The sequence below is a fragment of the Pseudonaja textilis genome, chromosome 1 (assembly GCF_049901715.1).
Source record: "Pseudonaja textilis isolate UNSWEBS1 chromosome 1, rPseTex1.2, whole genome shotgun sequence".
NCBI classification, from domain to species: domain Eukaryota; kingdom Metazoa; phylum Chordata; class Lepidosauria; order Squamata; family Elapidae; genus Pseudonaja; species Pseudonaja textilis.
The window spans coordinates 220,948,645-220,963,227 of record NC_141990.1 but is presented as its reverse complement, the minus strand read 5'-3'; the positions used below and the strand labels follow the sequence as shown (position 1 = coordinate 220,963,227).

The 14,583-nt window shown below is 39.5% G+C and overlaps 1 protein-coding gene across 2 annotated transcripts in view; it reads right to left on the bottom strand.

Moving 5' to 3' along the window:
• NHEJ1 (non-homologous end joining factor 1) overlaps positions 1-14,094 on the bottom strand; it is a 92,515-nt gene extending 78,421 nt beyond the window's left edge. For both annotated transcript variants that reach the window (XM_026708014.2, XM_087920570.1), the window contains exons 1-5: positions 13,831-14,094; positions 11,704-11,893; positions 9,750-9,959; positions 6,024-6,162; positions 5,503-5,561 (exon numbers count right to left, since the gene is read on the bottom strand). In XM_026708014.2, the coding sequence (XP_026563799.2) occupies positions 5,503-5,561; positions 6,024-6,162; positions 9,750-9,959; positions 11,704-11,892 (597 nt within the window). In that variant the 5' untranslated portion in view covers position 11,893; positions 13,831-14,094. The remainder of the gene's footprint in view (positions 1-5,502; positions 5,562-6,023; positions 6,163-9,749; positions 9,960-11,703; positions 11,894-13,830) is intronic.
• Between the last annotated feature and the right edge of the window lie 489 nt (positions 14,095-14,583).

Sequence of the window (14,583 nt, the reverse complement as noted above, 5' to 3'; positions counted from 1 at the left end):
TAACAAAAAACAAGAAAGCCCAGTTGCTTTTTGGAAAAGCATCCCTGAGACCACCATGGCCATAGTTTTCCTTGAAAACTATGAGGCATCCTCTGGTTCATGGGCAGGATAGAACTGAAGAAGTTTCTTGGATGAGAAAAATTCTGCACATGACAGCGGTTTAAGTATTGATGCCTGATGTCCTGTGGATGATGGTGCTATTTCTCAAGTGATGTAAAGTACCCACTCAATATACCTATTATTGTTGTTTGCATTACTATGTGTTCTCATGGAATAATGGCATAAGTATGCTTTGAGAGTATTGTTCTAAGTCATATCCAGCAGGGTTGGAAGGAAGGCCATATTATGATAAATGGCTTCTTTTTAGATACCGGTGCATTTTACTGTTGGTTCCTAAACTTTTGGGGAGTAGATTTTCCTGGCATTGAACCTGCCTTAGTCATTCATTTTATTTATTTATTTTTGTTATTCAAGATTTGTAAACCACCACAATAAAAAAGATTCCAGGCAGTTCATTACAAAGAAAACACAGAATTACACAATATCACAACCAAATAGTAAAGTAACAGAATAGTTGTGGCCTAAAAAACTGCAGTGAACAAAGCCTTTACAATGGCAGCAAGAAACAAATAGTGCCCCCTCACCTATACACAAAGACTGACAATTATTGCCTAAGGGAATCCATTTTCTAAACCGAACTTTCAAGGGCTCTATATGACACAAAAAAGACCCCGATGAGGTGACAACAATGTGAGATATAGAAAAATTATCAATTAAAAAAAGTCTGGTGAAAAAGAAAACGATTTCAGATGCAGCCTTATTAATGGTCAAATGGAACTCAAATAAAAAACAAATACTGAGTGGGACTCCACCAAATACAGCTCAGCAGTAAAGATTTTCAACCAAACTTCAACAACTGCAGGAATGCTCATATGTGTCATGTACCAATCATGTATCGAAAGCATGATGCAAAAATTGACAGATGACACAATAAAGCATCACATTCTAGCATCACTGCTACTCATAAAAATGCATCCAAGGCTCATTAACATTCTTAAAAAAATTAAATGATGAGTATTTCCAGCCTTTTTTTTTTTTGAAAGGGTTCTCACCTGCCCCCTCTCCCCCACATATGAACAAGGAAGCTAGGGAGTAATCTCCACCAGATTGCTCTCTACAAAACCAGTAGTTTGATGAACAGCCATGCCCAACAGAAGAACTTAGGGAGCGTGCATAAGTGCACCAAAGTGCCTACCGTCTCTGTCCTATTGTTTCTTTTTATTTTTCTTATATGTATCCATTTCATGTATTCATAACTATGTTTATACTTATACCTATTATCTTGTAAGCGATTGACAAATCAAATAAATAAAATAAATAAACAAACTTTTTGCAGAAGAATCAAACACTGCCCATGCTGCCCACTTACTTTTGGAGGACCCAAACAAGAGGCTGTTTTAAATTTTGAAATACACCTCAAAACAAAAAAAGGTTTGCCTGTTACACGTTAAGTTAATCATCCTGGAATTATAATTGGTTAAAATAGTGAGAGCATTCTCAAAAACCCTTGTTTCTCTTCAAAAAAGTATTGTCTACAAAAATTTTATTCTTCAGCCAGCTTATACTGTGACATTCTGTCAAATGTGGATAAGTCCTGGATTTTATTTCAGTCTATATTCCTACCCTGAATAATAATAATAAAAAACTTTCCCCAAGCAAGCACCTCCCCAAATGTATTAAGATTACAGTTCCTAGAATTCTCAGTCATCGAGAGGTTAGGGCCAAAAACATCACGTTCTCTACCTCAACATTCCAAAGTGGGTCTTCTAGTTCCTGCTCCACAGCCCCTATATAGTTTCCAAGACATGCAAATATACCCCATGTCTAGACCTCCCCAGGCCCAACCAAGAAACCCCTGCCTCCCAATGATCTTTCCAATTCTTCTAATAATATCTTTGACCCAGAATTTACTGACGTCAGTGGTCAATATGACCCACACTCTCATAGATAGTCCACTTGTTGCTTTTAGCCTGTCCAGGAGTGACAGGCACATTGGGGAACTGCCTGTTTGTTTATCTTCCTCTTCAGTATTGTTTATTTTGATGGTACATCCTTCTGGTCCAGCCCAGATTGATCTTTCACCTTTCCACATCCTGTTTGCTGGAGAAAATTGTGCAAGTATGGGCAGATGTGTAGCAAAATCAGGACCATAGTACTTAAAAATATTCTGGGCAATTTTTTTTTCAAGAGACAGGCAATATTTAAATCCGTTATACCTAAGCAACTTGCAATACATGGCTATTTTTTTCTCTTAACCAAGGACAATGTAAGCTTTCAGCCCAGGATCTTATGAGCACAAGAGCTTTTCATGGCCATAGTTTTGACTATTGATAAAACCCTACAATACATAATGTCCAAGGAAAATCTCCTGCAGAGCAACTCAGTGAGGTAACAGTTGTCTAGCCTAGTACAGATATCTCATAGATTAATTTTCCACAACGTGGAGCCCTCTAAATGTACTGGGATTTCCCCATAATTCCCCAAATGTGTGGCCTCTGCTGGTTGGAGTTGATGAATATAGTTATCTAGTCACCAGAATGGAGAAGCTTCATACACACATGAAACTGTTAACACTAGAAGCTTTCAATCAAGATTTTATAACGAACATAATTACAAATTAACCTTCTCTTTTAAAAACACATTGGATGTTACATATCCCATTTTCACTGTCTTGTTACTCCTACAAAACTGAAGAGGAATTCTCAAAGTAAAATCTCAACTGGCCTATTAAAAATGTTCTTGAACCTCACCTGGGCACATGTCCTCTTTTGTGAAACATTTAATATTTCACATATATGAAAATATAGTCACTTCCACACATTCCTGTTCTGTTGAAGGGTGATTCTTCCTCTAGAATCTTAGATTCCTCTAACTTTTATTCTGATCATCTTCAATTTGTCTTTAGTTTTCTCAAAGCTTGTCAGTGCAACAATCTAGCACTGACTCACTAATCTTTCCTTTCTCAGCAAAGGTTTTCAATTAGTCTTTTTAGTCCATATATATTTTTGGAATTCTAAGGACAATTATGGCAAAAGTGTAGCTCAAGTCAAGGAAACGTCTACAATCTTCTGTTTTTCAAAAATAATACATCAAGTGAGCATGACGCTGGCTCGGTTTACACATCATGGCTGCTTTAAACATGGTTTCTCGAACAAGCCACAGTGCAGCTTTGTTCATACCACTTACTAAACCATAAAAATTTATAAACCACAACACTTGGCTTCATGCCAAGTACCATACAGAGCAAATTATAGGTTAAACGTGTTGCATGAACCAGGCCATCAATAGTATCATTCCCGAGTTTCTGACAGGAATCTTTAGCAGCCCTGCTTGGAGATGTCTGTGATTAAATAGAAAAGCTTTATACACATTTTATTTTTCACTGAGGTACAGTTACCGAATTACCAAGAACAATTCCCTGGTTATCACCAACTAGAACAATTTATTGAGAAGAACTTTCAATAACTTGGCAATTGCTACATTCTGCATAATCTGAGAACTACTAAAGTGAATTGGCCCCACCAGACAAACGGTAAATCTAGGTGCTGCATAAAATTTTCTATGGGGGGAGGTAGTCATACTATACACATTAATTGCTTTCAGATTTGTTAATTACACTGTACTGTCCTAAAAGGAATGTCAGGCTTTATATTGGCAGTTCTTTTAAAGGAAATTATGTAGATGGGCTATTTGGCCTTGGAAAGCCACTCCAGAGAGAAGGAGACGGGGTGGGAGGGAGGGACGGAGAGAGAGAAAAAGTAGGAAGGACTTCCAAATGAGACCTCTTAGATAAAACCAGTCTGAGTTCTTGCATACCATGGGGCTGAAGAATACTCTTACTACTTTTTTTATGTAAACTAAATTCAGGGTGCCTCAGCTTCTAAATAAGACCAGAGGTCTCTTCTGTCACTCTGCTTGGGTACAGTCTCATCAAGGGCTCTGGTAGCTCTTACAGTCAGTAAACAACCAGGCCCTTGAAGGAACTGTCTGGCAAATCAATGAGAAACTGCTCTGGAGTATTGGTGGAGGAAAACAAAAGATGTATCTGACCAAGCATAGGTGTTGGCCATGTTTGTGCATACCCTATGCTATGGTAATAAAGGAGGTGAAACATCTCCAGCTCTCGTCCCTTAGCATGTTAGAAGGCTGTTGCCCAGCAACCTTATTCAGGCATTGACAACATTACCATCCATCAATTGCAAAAAGCAGCTCTACTTGGAACAGTTTACATCCCAAAACAATACCTTTAACACCATCAGTTAACAATGTTGGGTCCTTGGGAAGGACTTGAGAGTGCCGAATCCAGTCTGACCATCTGTCTGACTATGCAACCAACCATAATAATAATAATAATAAACAGAGCTGACAAAGAATAAGCTAATAAAAGCAATAAGTAGTGTTTAATATTCTCAGGTATGGCCATTTGGCATTATCAAGATAAAAGTTTCTATAGGAGATCTCTGAAATCTTAATAGTAATGGCAGGCAAGAGGAAATAATTTCTTAAATATTTGTCATACCAATTGTTTTGTTCGATATCAACTTAATCACATTATATCCTCTCAAAGAAGTATGGAGATTGTAGCTTTGAGGTTATGAGAATTTCACAGAATCAATAGCTACTTCACATATTATTTCAATTATTTACTTACTGCTTTCTATTATTATCTAATAAAGCCAATATTATATCGGTAAGATTCATATATCATTGCAACTCCAAGCTAATTTATTCTCCATGATATAATTAGACATCATGCTAACTGCTCCTTTACCTAGCATAATGCAACAATGCTTTATTTTCTTTGGTGTTCAAAGCATGAGTGCATAACAGCATAGAAAGACAAACATTAAATCATCCTATATTAAAGCCACATTGCCTTAATGTAACAAAGTCCTTCCTTCCCATTCCCATGGCCCAACCAAAGCAATGCTCATCAGTATATATGAAGCTTATTGAAAGAGCAATCGAATGATCCTGCATGGGACCAAAATAAAAGATTGGATAAGATAGGATGCCCATAGATATAATATTAAAACATCCAAAACAATGTACCAGTAGAGTGCATAATTGATTATGATACAATTTGTCACATTAACATAGAATAGGAATAGGAATAGAATAGAATAGAATAGAAGAGGAGTTGGAAGGGACCTTGGAGGTCTTTTAGTCCAGCCCCTTGCTTAGGTAGGAAACCCTACACCTTTTCAGACAAATGGTTATCCAATCTCTTCTTAAAAACTTCCAGTGTTGGAGCATTCACAACTTCTGGAGGCAAGTTGTTCCACTGATTAATTGTTGTAACTGTCAGGAAATTTCTCCTTAGTTCTAAGTGGCTTATCTCGTTGATTACCTTCCACCCATTGCTTCTTGTCCTGCCCTCAGGTGAAAAGAAAGGTCTTTTCCCCAGTGCACAAATGTTAAATAATAAAAGGGAAATTGTACCTTAGTCTCAAATGTGTGCAGGAAAGATTCTTCCTTAAAGGGTTCTGTCTTTAGACGTTCTGCAATAGAAATATCAAAATAAATAGGAAGCGTTTTGAAATAGCCATGCTTGCAAGCTCCCTGCTGCTTTTGAAATTTAAAACTTTGTGATGGAGAGAATGAAGGAAAAGCAGTTTCCATTTGCTCCAAATTCTTAGTGGACCTTCACACATGTGAAAGTAAAAAAACCTACCCAATTCAAATTTCTCTACAGCCAGGCACTGGCTGTAGCTTCTTGGTCCGGAGCACACATTCAAAGACCTCTTTGAGAGGGCCCTAAGCAATCCAGCTGCTGGTCACTATCTAACATTTTTGGTCCCCTACAACAATTAGTAGTTTGGAAAAGCCTTTTATTTTTTTAAAGCCGGGGGGGGGGGGGGCAAGGTTAGGCTGGATAGTGACCAAGAGTCGAACCCCCTCAGGGCCAGCATTGATGATGAAGGAAAGTGGTAAAGCACAGTGGAGACCAAACAGCATCTCACCTAGACTGAGAGTAGCGCCATTCTCCCGATAGTCCTCAATCTCTGCATCCTTCTGGAGCAGCAAAGATGCCAACTCCTGCACCTGATCATGCAAGCCCAAACTCATTGCCATGAGAGGCCTCAGAAGGTGGCGGGACATCTGCCGTAGAGAAAAAAGGGCATAAGTAGCAGCAGCAGTGACAGCAGAGAGCCAAGAACCAAGTAACAACCATTTATAACTGATGTTTCCCCTCAACATTTTTAAAGAGGGCTGCTATAAGAAACCAGCAAGAGTAATATGTAAGTCTGAAAAGATTTCTCTATTATTTCTTTGCAAACCACTGCATATACTTCCTGCCTTTGTGTTGTCTTCCGGAAGAGTCTATCTCAGGGGTGTCAAACTCAAGGCCCGCGGGCCACATCTGGCCCATGGGGCGTTTAAATCTGGTCCGCGAGACCAGCCTGGAAATAACAAAGGTGCCTCTGCTAGCAAAAATGGAGTGCGGGGGCGGGCGGGCTGTGCACCCCCCCCACACACACACCTTTTTTTTGCCTGGACAGCCTCCTGCAGCACCCTACCAGCCAAAATGGGCCTGCACCCCATTTTGGCTGGCAGGGTGCTGCAGGAGGCATCCAACCTATCTCCCCCCCTGGCCAGGGCCCCCCGGCCACATAGAAGAGGGGGGTGGTTCTCCTGCAAAAAGGAATCTCAAAATTCAAATACTTGGCCAATAAAAGAATTCTGTTCTATTCTATTCTATTCTATTCTATTCTATTCTATTCTATTCTATGCATAGTTTTTAAATACTACTATATTAATTGGTGTTGGTAAGATTCATCTTACCCTGAAAAATCCTAAATTCTTTTTCATCCTGAATAATAGTATTATGTATTAAGAAGCAAAAACCAACAGCCTTCTTATCCTTCTGTAATACTCCAGATATGCCTCCTCCAATTTAGTTCTCTCCATTTTTTTTAATATACTAAATCATCCTCAGCCTGGCCAGAATTCTTTTAAAATAATACTATCAAGTCTTGCAAGATCGCAAAATTAACTACATCTCTCTATTTTTTTTAAAAAAAAGGCATGTCTCTTATTTCAATATGAGTGTAATAGTGGAACTTAGAATACAAGGAATCCAGATGTTTGGGAACCAGCAAAAGTACATTACCTGAGCATGGAGTGCCCCCTGGTGTACCAACAGTAAAATTAAAACTTGTAATTAAACATTAAGTATGGTATATTTATCCATTTACTATAGCAGAGTTGATTTGAACCATCATCCACTTGCCATTTTCTTAGAAGATAGTATCATAAGGCTGGAAGGGAACTTGAAGATCTTCTAGCCCAACACTCTGCTCAAGGCAGGAGAGCTTAAACCACCCCAGTCAAATGGTTGTCCAGTCTACTTTTGAAAACCTCTAGTTTTCAAAAGTAAACCACCCCTACAACTCCAAGCTATTCCATTGATTAATTGCCCTGTCAGAAAATTGCTTATGATTTCTAGATTGGATTATTCTTTAACAAAGCTTCCACTCATTGCTTCTTGCCCTGCCCTTTGATGCTTTGGAGAATAAATCAATCCCCTCTTGTGAGTGAAGGCAAATATACATGTTCCAGGATAATGTTGTAGGATACAATCTGGGTCAATCGCCGGGACCAAAGGTTTAGTCTTCCAAGCTTTCAGTTGTGCTGGAGCCCATCCTCAGGGAACCTCTCTCTACCAGATGTATGTATGTATGTATGTATGTATGTATGTATGTATGTATGTATTAAATTTATCTGTCACCCAATTCACTGCAGAGTGGGACCTTGCCCAAACGTCGCCAAGATACTCTTAATCTTACATGGGAAAAAACCCGAACACACCTAGACCTACATATGTATATGTATATGTATCTTTGGTTATTCGGGTTTCCTCCCACGTAAAATTGGAAGTATCTAGGCAATGTTTCGATGAAGTCTCATTCATCATCTTCAGGCTTGTGTCTTCGGCTTTGTGCTTCTCAGAGTAATGTGAGCTTGCAGCTGCTTCTTCCTTTAAACTGCTAGTGGGGGTGTGACTTGATTGGGTGGGGGCTTGGCTGTGTTCTGATTGGGTGGGGGTATGGAACAGCTATCCTGCCCTACATAAGAAGTACTACAGACAAAATCAGTAAGATACTACACAGACATCACATCAAGACTGGCTTCAAAACAGACAGAAAAATAGCAGCCATCCTTAGAAACCCCAAAGATAAAATTGACCTGGAAAACCAAGGCATATACGAAGTCCCCTGTGCATCATGCCCGGCCACATACATTGGACAGACCAATAGAAGAATAAGTACCCGCCTGGATGAACACAAAAATGCAGTAAAAAAGCTGGAACACACTTCCTCACTAGTCCAAAACATGGAAGCCACAGGTCATAGCATCAACTTCAATGGCACCAAAACCCTAGCCACTATAGAAAACCCCAGGCACAGAATCATCAGAGAAGCCATAGAGATTGAAAAAAGACCAGAAAGCATGAATAGAAGAGATGATTCCACCAGACTGTCAATCATTTGGAAGCCTGCACTCACAAACAAAAAAATCTCCACACCACTAGCCAGACAAGCACCTGGGCACAAACAGATCCCCCCTGATACCTCCAGCTCAAACACACCCCAACCAGGCACCCAGATGAAACCTAGCTTCCTAACAAATGATAGCCGTCCATTTACCTGGAGCCAAGCTGCACTAAAGGCCTCCAATAAAGGAATACAATGTTGCCAGCCGATCAAGATACAAAAAGAGCCCCAAAACAGACAAAAGATATTAGAAACACCAATCAAGCAGAACACAGCAAACTCCAAGACCAATAAACACAGACCAAAACTCCCAACCAATCAGGATGAAGAAAAAACCATTCTGGCACAGCAATAGGCTGCCCCAAATTTAAATCTGAAACCACTATAAAAGTCTGACTCACAGATGAACACTATACAGAAGCCTGATGATAGCAGATGAGATTCTGCCAAAACGTTGCTACAACTTTAAAAGCTACAACTACAATGACGTGGGAAAATACCCGAACAAAGCTGAATACCATACATGTAAGTACCCGTGAAAACTTAAGAAAATGTATGTATGTATGTATGTATGTATGTATATTCTGCCTTCTGCACAGAGGTGGATTGGAAGCTGTACAGATGCAGATAGATAACTCAACAAGAATATATATATGTATATATGTATGTATATGTATATATAGTACATAGTGTAAAAACATAGAGATACACAAACATACACCTGTATGTATATCTCCATATTTCTATGTTTGTACACTAAGTTCTGTATTACACTAAAAAACACTATTCTGACAATTGATGATCTTCTGACAATTGATAATCAGTGTAGCTTTGCTCTAAATATCACAATCACTCATTTAGTTAATAAGGTTTGCTTTATCTTGACTTTGCATGTTATATGAAAGCCAATTGTAGGCTATTTAGTAAACCATAGGTAAATAAGCCATTTACTACTAGTAGAACTGGAGCATCTTCCAAGAGGCAGGGTTGAACCTAAAGCTACACATAGAAAAGTGGCACTCCAATATATGACATCAATATTGTCTTTAATTTGTGCCTATGCAAGCAATTCCAAACCCAAGGAGATTTTAGGAACCTTCTGATAGCCAAACATCATCATGTCCCTAGAACAAACATTTTCACTTCATTTCAACTTGTTCTCCTATCTGAAAACATCATTCTTCAACTCACCATCTCAAGAGGTGCTGCCCCACAGTGAAAATCCCAGTAGAAGGGCAATCCTAGAAGTTCACTCTTCATATGGAGTATCAATGTGCTGGAGCTAAGCTGACAGGAGAAGGAGACAGAGCTGTTTTCTTTCCCTTCCAGAAGAGGAGATAACAGGTTGCGCAGGCAGTTCAGGATGGAGGCTACAGGAGCAGTTAGCCGTTTATTCAGCTCCTACATAAAATGAAATAATCATGATAATATTCTTCAAAGAACATAATATAATCTCATTTCATAGCTGTATATGTAAGCACCTAAACTGTCCAAAAGCTTCAGAGTCCATGCTAAGACATCGCTGGAAGACTGGATTTAATCATTTCCTTTTTAAAGAAATCCTATTCTGCCCAATCCAGAAGCAATATTCTCAAAAACTACATTTTTTTGTACAGATTGGACATCATTCTTAATAATTGGTTTGTTTCAGGAATAACACATTGATTTCATTTTATAATTTCATTTCAGGCCTGGATGACCTGGATGACTTTTTCCTAGTGGAGAAGCAAGATGACAATTTATGTAGCATCTGCTTCTCGTAATTCAGAATTACTTCTCTGCAGATTCCTTTTCTTAGGATTTTCCTTTAAACTTAGGTTAATAGCACTCCCGCTGAAGTAGAGTCATCATTTTTTTTCAGCTTCCCCCCCCCATCCTTGGTTGGATATCTTAAACCAGAGGTCCCCACAGGGGTGGGATTCAAAAACTTTTACTACTGGTTCTGTGGGCATGGCTTAGTGGGCATGGCCATGTGACTGAGTGGGCGTGGCTTTTTTTGCAGCCCCCACCCGTTTTGGGGCACTTCCTAGCCTCAGAGAAGCCTCTGGGGGGGTGCTCCCCTAAGGCTCCTCTGGGGCTCTGGAAGGCAAAAAATGGAGGGGGGGGCTGAGCTCCTCCCTCCATTGTTTGCCTTCCTGGGCCTCAGCAAGGGGAATCCCGGCACAGCTGATCTTATCTACAACTGATTATCAGGAGGGGGGAAAAAAGAAAGAAATACCTTAGGCGAATGTCAGGCAGGTGGGCAGGGTGAGTGAGCATTGGGCAGGAAGGCGACCAGGTGGGGGGCGTGGCCAGCCAGAATTTACTACAGGTTCAGCGACCCATGCCAAATTCTTGCTACCGGTTCACGCGATCCGGTGCGAACCGGATGAATACCCCCACCACTGGGGCCACAGCCCATTCGGAACAAGGCCATACAAGTGGCGGGAAAGAGCATGCATGCAGCTCCACTTGCACGAACGGCAGGCTCGCCCACTTGTGAGTGAATTTCCATTTCTGCAAGCGGAGGATGTGCACGCACACCGCTTGCGCAAAATGGAGCTGTATATGCTAGTGGGCATCCCTGCCACTAACACAGAACCATCTCTTCTCCTTCCCCGCCCATCCACCAAGCCAGAAAGGTGGGGACCACTGTCCTAAATTACAACTTCTGCTATCCAATATCATACAGGCTGTGAATTTTTCAAGTTATATTCCAATACATCTGGGAACCATCAAACTGGAAAAGAAGTAACCCTCGACTTACTACCAGAACTGGGACCAGAACTGACATTGCTCAGCAAGGCAAGTGAGTCACACCCGATTTCTGCAGTTGTTAAGTGAATCAGCTGATCATTAAGTGAATCCAACTTTCCTTATCGGCTTTGCTTGCTGGAAGCCATCTGGGAAAGTCTCAAATGGTGATCACATAACTGCAGAATGTTGCAGTCATCATAAATATGTGCCAGTTACTGAAAACTCTAATTTTGATCATGTGACTTTGGGGATTCTAAGACAGTTGTAAATGTGAGAACTGGTTGTAGGCCTTTTTTTCCAGTGCCTTTGTCATTTTGAATAGTCACTAAATGAACAGTTGTAAATTGAGGACTACCTTTGGAATAAAGTATCCTGAATGATCATTTCATAATTTTAATTTTTTACTTACCTTTGACCTCTGTTGTATTACTTCAGTATTTGCACTTTCATACCACATATTACTGAGGTCAGAGAGGAGCAAGATATAGCTAGAATCACAAAACCAAGCCTTAGCCATAAGTTTGGTAGGCTCAGAAAAACAAACTGAAGCCCAAGGCTGCAGAAGGAGTTCAATCTGTGGATCATCTGAAGTCTCCATCCTGTAAACAATAATGTCATTCGATTTTATTTCTTTAAATATGTTATAAATTGAAGATGCACTGCAAACACCTATCACAGCATGCCAAAGTATAGGAAAATGTAGCTTTAGAGTGTAGATTTTTATATTGAAGATGAAGGTCTGAGTTTTCATTCTAAAAAACTGTTCTGAATTCTGGTATAATTCATTAAAAGCTCTCAATGTATTGTAAGTTCAGATATATAACATGACTTACTCCAGACCTGCCTGCATTTTTTTGTTTATTTTTCTTGGCATAAATAGATACAAAACCATGCAGCATTAAATATAGTATATATTCTTGTAATTACAAACTAATGCCTAGATATAATTTTAATTATCACTGTCAGATAGATCCCTGTGTTCTAAGAGAAAATGGTAGTTGGTAGTCTGTAGGCACAGCTTACAGAATAATTATGTTCTGATGATGCTTTACAATCTGGTACTACATACTTCTAATGGGAATTTAGCAGTTCCCTATATGAAAGTTTTACAAACTTTTGATAAACATTAATAATCTAGGGAGTTGCCTCCAGATATTCCCCAGATCTCTCCTTTGAAAGTCATCTGATCTAACAACTGTTGGTTATGGTGCTTTACTGTAATCAGTTTTATTTTTACTGTTTCATGTTTTCTATGTTTGTTTTACTTTAGTTACTTTTAATTTCTTCATTTTGTCCGCAAATCACGTTGACATTCTTTTAATGAAAAGCAACATAAAATATTGTAAATAAACAATAAAACACACCACATTATAAAAGGTACACCAAGCACGTTTTAAAAAGTGGTGAATGAAAACAGAGATAAAGCTTGGAGGAAAAAAAATCAGATACTTTTAGCCTGTAGAACAGCAAGAATAACAGACTGCTATTTGTGTTTCCATTGTTTATAATAGCTCACCCAGCAATGTACGTTCTAAAAATATAATTATTTCTAGCTTGATCATATACAGTTTGATTAAGAAGTGACATGCCTAGGATTGCACATTTTGACAGTGTAGGGCGGTTTGACTAGTTCTTCATTAGCTCAAATTAAATCCTGTCAAATTAGTTTGATTGAAAATACATCCGGGGTAATTCTATAATCAAGGGGCAGCAACTGAAAACAAAAATAAAGAAATAAACAATCTAAGCCATGCTGGATTTGAATGACTAAAAGCAGGGGAAGTAAACCAGAGAAAGAAATATTTGATTTATTATAACTGCTTTCCTTTCAAAACCTCCAAAATCACAATTCAAAATCACAAATTAGTACAGGTAGTCCTTAACCACATTTGAGTCCAAAATTTTTGTTGCTATGTGAAACATTTGTTAAGTAAATTTTGCCCCATTTTATGACCTTTTGTGCAACAGTTTTTAAGTTGAATCACTGCAGATGTTAAGTTAATAACCTGGTTGTTAAGTGAATCTGGCTTTCCCATTAACTTTGCTTGTAAGGTGGTCACAAAAAGTGATCAAATGATCTGGGATACTGCAACTGTCATAAATCTGAATCAGTTTGCTAAGCATCCAAATTTTGATCCTGTGACTATGGGGATACTGCAAAGGTCGTAAGTGTGAAAAACGGTCATAAGTCACTTTTTTCAGTGCTGCTGCAACTTTGAACTGTCTCCAAATGAACTATTGTAAGTCGAAGACTACCTGTACACAGTATTCAAAATCTCTAAAACTTGTGGCGAGGAAGCAAAAGATGAGAATGATGAGAAAGAGGAGTGGGGGGAAATATCTAAAAATTTGCATGTACAGGCAAGTACGGCTTTGAGGGGAAATTTGGAGATATTCTGAAACCAACAGATGTTGAGATTATTTCAGGCTGGACTCAACCTGAGTAAGTCGCACCAAACGTTTCCAAGAGAAGGAAAAGGCAAGACCTATGTGGGAATGAAGCAGGGAAAGGAGCTAGGAAAAGAAAAAATCCTACCGGCAAGGTCAAGTAACGGGAAGGAAGATCCAAAGACAGGTCGCAACAACAAAGCCTCCCTTGGCTTTGCTCTCACAGCATTTTGTCAACTAAGGTAGAACTGCAGCCGCGAGGAGGGGTTTTTAAAACAGCGTTTACCAAGAGCCATACTCTATTCCACCCGGATGCAGCCTTACCAAACGGTTTAGCAGTTAGAAACCACCATTCCCACAATTCCCTTCTCATCTTCCCAAGGCGTACCGGAAGTTCTGGTTAAATGGAAATAGACGCCGCTGAGTCAATGTAGGACGGGGCGGGCAGTACTGCGTTTACTTGTTTAAGAATTAGCGACGTGGAGACAGGAGAAGATACTTCAAATATTGCACTTCTGTACTTTTCTGGCTGTCCTGCCTTATAAGCATACAACAGACTCTCTCCGCATGCAGGACTAGTATGTCTGGGATTACTCAGCGGGAAGCGTGGAAAGGTGCTGGAAATAATCCTATTGCTCCTGCTGCACCTTGAGGCTGTTTACTACCTGACTCCTCTGGCTCCTGCGACTAAAAGTGGGCACGAACATAACCCCTGGACGCCTGTAGTAAAATAATAGTAAAGCTCAGAACCAAAAAAGATGCAGCCTGCGCTAGTCCAGCGGTCCCAAAAGAAAGCTCTGCTTTAATCCGGAAACAAAAATGGAAACGTTTTAGCATTTTAGCTGTAATGTGCTACTCGTTTAAAAGAGCAAAATAAAGCAGAACCAAAACAAAAAAAAAT